The sequence below is a fragment of the Triturus cristatus genome, chromosome 10 (assembly GCF_964204655.1).
Source record: "Triturus cristatus chromosome 10, aTriCri1.1, whole genome shotgun sequence".
NCBI lineage: Eukaryota > Metazoa > Chordata > Amphibia > Caudata > Salamandridae > Triturus > Triturus cristatus.
The window spans coordinates 375,787,654-375,795,774 of NC_140593.1; the positions used below are offsets into that span (position 1 = coordinate 375,787,654).

General features: G+C 52.7%; 1 protein-coding gene across 1 annotated transcript; it reads left to right on the forward strand.

Moving 5' to 3' along the window:
- The first annotated feature begins 833 nt into the window (after positions 1-833).
- TRIL (TLR4 interactor with leucine rich repeats) lies at positions 834-7,568 on the forward strand. The gene has a single exon (XM_085631604.1). The coding sequence runs from the start codon at positions 1,389-1,391 to the stop codon at positions 3,747-3,749; it is 2,361 nt and encodes a 786-aa protein (XP_085487730.1). The 5' UTR covers positions 834-1,388; the 3' UTR covers positions 3,750-7,568.
- The last annotated feature ends 553 nt before the right edge of the window (positions 7,569-8,121 follow it).

Genomic DNA, 8,121 nt, shown 5'->3' on the forward strand with positions numbered 1-8,121 from the left:
TGTCAAAAGGGAAGGGACTCCAAATGTTCTTCACCCCCACACCCCCGTTTTGAATAACCACACTGTGGATACTTTTACACGTTAATAAGGCCTGCTTGACCAGCATTGGATGTTTGGCAATCATGTATTTTATTAAATTTTTAAAACGGTACAGAACTTAACTGCAAAGTTTAAGTCTAGACACATTTAAACATTGCCAGTTTAATAGAATAATTGTGATTTTTTTGAGGGGGGATACTTTTTCTTCCCAGGTGGGGGTGAGGGGCGGCATTGAAAAGTGTGAATACCACTGTACCAAAGCATTACTCCTCATGCCACATCAGAGTGAGTAAATGAACAGCAGCGGTGTCTCATTCCTATAATACCATCATGTGGCTCTTTGAGTTCAAGCCTGGGATTGTAGCCAGGCAGTCTTGTAAATATGTCTTAGCATAACCTGCCCTCAAATGTTGATTGGCAAATGGGTACTGGTAGCTTTAAAGTGCCTACCATTTATAGTGCTTGTTAGGACCGGCGCCCGGTTTCTGGTGCGTTGAGCCAATTTCCCGAGCTGAGATAGCTTAACAGCAACAACACCTGGAGCGCTGTCATTCAACAACGAAGCCTGTACCCAGGACCAACAGCGCCCCCAGGCGACGGATAGCAGTCCATGTGTTATTCCGACTGGCCGGGTAAAAGGCCCTTAACTCGAAAAGCAAGCAGTAAATGACATTGTCCTAAAGTAATTGACAACGCAGTGCTCGGGTTTGGCGCTAAGCCCCCACCCCCTTCTATTGATCAGAAACAGAAGTGTGGGCCCAGGTCTTCCCTCCCCTCCCCGCCGGGTCTGCAACTCTTCCAATCCGATCCTCTTTCCTTCCATGGAGTCTCGGGGGGAAAAGTGTGGGAAGTACGAATTTCCGCCTGTGTTTTTTTTTCCTTCGCATTTTTCTGAGCTTTCCAGTGTGCTAGTTCAACGGAGCCCTCCTGCCAGCTGGGAGGTTTTGGATAAGAAACAATAAGGGTTTTCAGACTCTGCTTCTCCACGCTCGCGGCCCTGGAGTTCACGGGAGTCACTGTGTGGGGGTGATGAAGAGGAGAGGGCGGGGAGCTTGAGCCCGGGGGCTCCAGGCCACCAGCTGTTCCCCGGCTCAGTCCGAAATAACAACCGGGCCTGCTGGGAACGTTCATGGAGGGACACAGAAGCGTGTCTGTGGAAGGAGAGATGTCCGAGAGAAGGTGGCGCCGGCACAGATCACCGTCCGGGCCCTCAGAGATGTTATGAACTTGTGTTTGGGGGCTCGTCTGCTGCCCTCGCTGGAAGGTGAGCTGGGGCCTGCACATCTGACCGCTTGCGGGCAACCAGGGAGTGGTCGTAGGCCGAGGGGCATGCAGGAGAGGCGCCCGCTATGGGCATGGAGGCACCCGGAATCCTGCGGCTGACGGCGGTGCTCTGTGGGCTCGGCCTGCTTCTCCCTTCCGCGGATCTGATCTGTCCGGAGCCGTGCGACTGCCAGCAGCACCAGCACATCTTGTGCACCAACCGGGGGCTTCGAATGGTGCCGAAGGCCAGCAGCCTGCCCAGCCCCGAGGACACCCTCACCTACAGCCTGGGGGGCAACTTCATCAGCAACATCAGCGCCTTCGACCTGCCCCGCTTCAGCCGCCTGCAGAGGTTGGACCTGCAGTACAACCAGATCCGATACATCCACCCCAAGGCTTTCCAAAAGCTAGGCCGCCTGGAGGAGCTCTACCTGGGCAACAACCTGCTGTCGGGCCTTGTCCCTGGAGCCCTGACGGCCCTGCATAAGCTGCGGGTGCTGAACCTGAACGGCAACGAGCTGAGCGCGCTGGGCAAGGGTTGCTTCGCGAGCCTGGGGAGCCTGGTGAAACTGAGGCTGGACGGCAATGCGCTCCAGGGCCTGCAGGAGGCGCTCTTCTCGCCACTGGGGAACCTACTGTACCTGCACTTGGAGAACAACCGCCTTCGCAGCCTGGCCAGGGACGCTTTCTCGGGCCTGGGTCGACTGCGGCTACTTAACCTCTCAGGTAACCTGCAGGGGGCGTTGCGGCACCCAGCCACCTTTCGCCCTCTGAGCGCCCTCGACACCCTGGTTCTCTCTGCCAACCAGCTGCAGCACCTGGGGGGCCGGGTGTTCGCACCTCTGGGGCGGCTCGCCCGCCTGGTGCTCAGCGACAATCGCCTGGCACAGCTGGAGGACGATGCCTTCGAGGGGCTGGGGACCCTGCGAGAGCTGAGGCTGGACGGCAACCTCCTGACATACCTTCCCGGGGCGCTCCTGGAACCGCTCCCAAGCCTGGAGGTGCTGGATTTGAGCCGGAACCTGCTGTCCAGCATACACCCGGCGGCCTTTGGTGGGCTGCCTGCACTGGGGGAACTGAGGCTGCAGGGCAACTTGCTGACCGCCCTCCCTGGCCAGGCCTTTGCTTCTAACCCTGCTCTGCACCGCCTTGACCTGGATGACAACCGCTGGACCTGTGACTGTCGGCTGCGGGGCCTGAAGCAGTGGATGGGCGCCACGCACTCCCAGGGACGGCTGCTCACCGTTTTCGTGCAGTGCCGCCACCCGGCGCTACTGCAGGGGAAGTACCTGGACTACCTGGAGGACGCTCAGCTCAGCGAGGAGGCCTGTCTGCCGGGTGGCAGCACCGACTCCCCTCTGGTCCCCGCAGACCGCAGCGGCAGAGAACTTGCGGGGACACGCTCTGGGGTACTGTGGGTATCACTGCCGCCCAAGCGGGCCAGCAGAAGGAGAGGAGGGCGGCGGAAGCTTCCGCCCCAGGCCAGCACCAAGACTAGCGCCACCGCCAGTACCCATCACAGTCAGCAGATGGAGCACGCCCCTACAGAGGGGGGCCGAGGACCGGTGTCCGAAGCTCGCATGCCAGCCCTTAAACACGCTTGGCGGCGGCGGCAGGGCACCCATCCCACCGCCCCCAGCATCCTGAACCTGCTCACTGGAGTGGCCCCTTCATCACCCAGCCCGGCCAGCGCTGTCCCAGGGCCCCGCTCTCTCCCACACGCAGCCCGGGGCCACTTCCCTCCCTTGGTGTCCGATCCCTGCGAGTTCAACAAACACTTTCTGTTTAACCTGACTGTGTCTGCGGTGACGAGCAGCACTGCCTCTGTGCGCTGGGGGGTGCGGGACCACCTGAGCCCTCTGACCGCGGGGCCCGTGCGCTTCCGCCTGCTTTACGATCGCTTCGGGCAACAGCCGCCCCCTCAGAGCCGCTTTCCCCGCTTCTTCTACCTGCCCGAAAGCGCACAAGCGGTGGCCACGCTGCGGGAGCTGCGCGGGGACACCCCCTACATGGTGTGCGTGGAGAGCCTGCTGGGGGGGCTCGCCTGCCCAGTGGCCCCCCGGGACCACTGCGCTGGCTTAGTGACCGCTCCCGAGGGCGCCCGGCCCCTGGACTACCAGCTGCTGATTCTGGGCCTGCTGGCGGCCAACGCGCTGCTGGTGCTGCTAGTGCTGGCAGCCTGGGGCTCCCGTGCCCTGCGCCGGGGCTGGGCCCGCCGCAAGGCTCCCGTGCCACCGGCCGTGCGCCACATGTACTCCACCCGCAGACCTTACAGATCAGTGGGCACCGGGGTCTCCGGGGACTTCTCGGGTTTCCAGGCGCACCGGCCCCGCACAGCCATGTGTGCCATCAACGAGGCGGATCTAATCGAGTTCCCAGGGCCCTGCGAGCGTTTCATGGAGGGCAACCTACGCAGGGAGGAGGCCATGCCGAGGTTCACCGACTGACAAAGGAGCTTATGGCCCAGGTCTCCACCTTTTAACTTGCAACGAGGCCTTGCTGTGACTCCACAAACATGCTGGACCAAGTTAAACTAATCGCGAAAAATAATTAGTCCGGATGTGTTTTTTTAGCTGTTCACTTTTGTATTTCGGAAAATGAGGAATACACTCCAAGCAGTGTTAATGTGAGAGTAACAGCCTTGGTGCAAGCCAAGAGAGAGAAGATGGACTGTGCAATGGGGGTTTGTGGAAAACGGGCTGATGCATTTATCAACAGCGAGCCCAGCTACTACCATAAACCCGAGTGCCAAACTGCCGACTGACTGTTGGAAGAAGTCACTGTTTTTTTGTTTGTGTTATTATAGCTTTGTTAACAAAACGCACAATTAATTGCTCAACAAACTGCCTCACGGAAGTATATAACGTTAGTAGGTATCCACGAGGCACTATTCCATTCGATGACCTACTCAGCTCTCAGCAGGCCCCAGCTGTTTCCCAAAGTTACACTGGCTTTCTCAGAGCTGTTGCTGTCTTGTGTGTTTTCCATGATTTTTCATTTGCCCGTTCTGCTGAGCTGTTTTGTGTGGCCCTGGTGTATTTGTCATGTCTCTTTGGTTTTGTTGTGGGGCTATAACGGGCATTCTAACACACATGCCCCTTCAAGTCGAGGCAACGTTTCCTCGAGATACAAAGGAGTTCCTCTGTTACATCACTTAATTTCGGATGTTCGCTAGAACATCACTTCATTTAGGATGTACTGATCACGTGGTACAGCCGCCGAACTAATTGCAGGACTCTGCCACGTATTAGAGGGCATATTTAGTTTCCGTTACGGGTCTGGAACATACACTATCGCAGTATAACAGGCCCTTGCAGTCTCCAGTATGAGTTCTCATGCTGCCATTGCAGAAACATCCTTTTGTCTTTTTCAGCTTGGTCCCGCATTCCGGCAGAATTAATAGTGTTATCACTCCAACACGAGCGTTTCTTCATGTCCGCCCCCAATGGTACGTGTTCAGGTTTACGTGCGTGCCATGGTGGTTATTACGGTAATAGTCCCCTCTTCTGAATGACACGTAGGTTCAAGCCATTGCTCTGAATACTCGGGTACTAGAGTTGCATGCTTATCAAGTGGCGGTACAGGGACGCTCTGCTGCTGTTCTTAAATGGACCACCAGCAATACTTCTCTACGGAATTAGATGAGTTCCCTGTTGCTCCCGTTATTTGCATATATATTTTTATGTATGGTACTATACGTCTAGATAAGAACACATCGTTTCTGTGTTAAATGGTAGAAGCAGTTGTTATCGAGTGTTTTTGAGAAACAAACGGCCATAATTTCTATAAACGACTTGGCACGAACAATTCTTTTCTTCACGTTCTTTAAGCAGAGAAACTAATAGCAACTCCTTAGTTACAAAAGCAACGCCGCGCGTGTTACTGATGTGCCAAAAGCGCCCTCTGCTGGACAATACGCAAACTGAGGGTTTTGTAGTACTTTGATTTGCCAAAGATTTGGGACATGCAATATTTTCGTCAATGTTTACGTTATTCAGTGTGTACGCCTGTGACAGATCGTTGGTTCAGGTCATTGATTAGTTCCCGCAGGATCCTAACTGTGCTTTGACGTCTGAGTTCAGAGAGAGCTCTGGACAATGGTACATATTTTCACTTTGTAACTTATTCATGAATACCATTGTTTACGTCGTCCGTTGTTGCCATCTGAGGCCTCAGTGTTCTGCGGTAACACATGCAAGTCATACAATATTATTAATAGTCGTTGTGTAGTGTTACTGTCACTCGACTCAATGGTACTTATTTTACTGACCTCGAAAGGAGTATTTGCTGGGTTAGAATTAAGGCACTGGCGCCGCCTTTGAGTTGTTGAACAGGGCAGAGGACACGATCTGAGAAACATAGGTATCTGTTTTCTGATTTTAAATGGCTGTATTTTAACAAATCAATAGGCGTTGGGCCTGATTTAGAGTTCCTATCACACCTCCATTATATCGTAATGCGCTTGAAGTGTGGGGGGAGGGCACAAAGGAGGGAGGGTATGCCTCAAGTTTGAGACAAAGTATCCCGTCAGCCACACTCTAAGCCAGGTTTTTTGTCCTGGGCATGCGTCACTCCTAAGCCTGTTTACTCAGCCCGAATGACCAGGTTTTCCTGCTGCCAAGTGTCACTGTCAGCGATTGAGTCAAACACGCCCCCTAGCGGTGGAAGACTTAGACTGCGGGGAAACAACCATTACAACGCATGCGTTACAGCGCATGCCATTACCCCGCATGTTGGTACAACACGAAGGGCTTGTTGCAGGGTGTAGAAGGTGTTGGATTTCAATCACACACCTTCCCTAAAGTTGCACACACTGGAGTTGGAATAGTAAATTATACTATTCCAACTTCCAGCGCACCCCCGACAGCAACTCAGGGTAAAGATTTGCATTGTAACGGCATGCTGGGTAATGGTCTGTGTTGTAATTTCATACAACCATCTGCGGGAAACAACCGTTACAACGCATGCGTTACAATGCATGCCATTACCCGGCATGTCATTACAACGCAAATGGCTTGTTGCAGGGGGTGGAAGGTGTTGGATTTAACTCCAACACCTTCCCTACTGTTGCACACACAGGAGTTGGAATAGTAAATTACACTACTCCAACTTCCAGCGCACCCCCGAAAGCAAGTCGGGGTAAAGATTTGCGTTGTAACGCCATGCTGGGTAATGGCATGCGTTGTAACGTCATACAACCTAGACTGCATTAGTGTTCTGGAATTATCTTCAATATATTTCCTGTTTTCTCATTGGTCAAAAGAAACCCACTAATATTGTATTGAAGAATTAAATCCTGCAATGCACTAGAATGTCTTTTTTAAATTGACGTTAGCAACTCCTGACGTGTTAAGTAAAACGCCGCATACAGATACGTACTGCGGATTAACCAGACGAGCAATCGTTCAGATTTCCAGATATTGGGAATATAGGAAAACAGTGTTGTTTTCCAACTGTGCTTCTTCTAGCTTAGGAATTATATACAGCAAGGTGCAGTTTAGTGGACCAATGCCTATCCCCTCTCGGTACAGCCAGTCAAATATGATTGTTTTAAATGCAGGTACATAACGCTTTCTATTTACTGTTTGTATATAGTGTGTGCGCCCAGTAAAAGGAAATTGTCCAGCTCTAGCAACTATTTCCTAACTAGTCTATGCGACCTCAAAAGCTCGAACAATCCCAATTCTGGGGTCCTCATAGTATCACGTGACTGGTTAAGGTCTTGACACTTCAGGTGACTCATTGTTTTTCCTGAATGTCACCAAGGATCCATAATTGAAAAAAATGATTCCTTGGACCACTAACAAGTAAGTCCTTTTAGACAGTGGCATATCTAAAAATGATGGGGGCCTCTTGCACAATGTGATGAAGCCCCCCCCAAATCTCCCATATCTCACACATATTCCATGACCTCCAGCTGAGTGGTGCATGTTGGAGTGTTAGGGGCCCCGGCGTTGCAGGGGCCTGCATGCGCCTCTGCTTCTAGAGGATGGGGGTCAGCATTTATTGAGCATTAAAACATGCATAATTTTTTTCTTGACCCAACACTTTAAGGCCCTCATTTTAACAGGTGCACAATTCACTTTTGAGGCAGAATTGGGGCCCCAAAACGGGTTCTGTCCCTGCCAAACTCAACAGGTCAGAAATTGCAGCTCCAGGGGTCTCTGTTTCCCCCAACAATCCAAACTTCTTTTTTTATTCATGTACCATTTGTAGCTCATCCAATTGCATGCGCCCACCGGCAGAGGCGCAACTAGAGCCAAATTTCGGGGGGGGGGGGGCTAAGAAAAAAATTCGGGGGGGGGGTTGAAACTTTAAGCAATATGCAGAATGGAGCTGCAGGGGCTCGTAGAAGGGGTGAAACAACAGCGAGGTCTCATTAACATGCGAATGGTCTTTTAAAGACCTGTGAAGTGCTCGGGTGCGGCTGTGTGTCTGCCCGGGAAGCTGTCTCATCCCGGGCTGCCACACACGACGGGGGGGGCTGAAGCCCTTCGAGTCCAATGGGTGTTGCGCGCCTGCCCACCGGTCATGCTGGAGCCTGCTTGTGGGCAGGGCGTAGCTATCAATGGAGAAGCAGGTGCAGTTGCTTTAGAGGCCTGAGGAGCCCACATTACCCTGAATGTTATGGAATTTAACTACCCAACCAATGGCAAGGGGGCATCGTCCTTGCTTGCACGATGGCCCATAGAACCCTTACAGCACCACTGGTTGTAGGATGAAGTGCCTCTCTTTGAAATGGCATATGCACATACAATTTGAAGAGGCACGATCAATTAAGATGAGCTAGTGGCTCCACTTAGAGACTAAAAGAGTTTG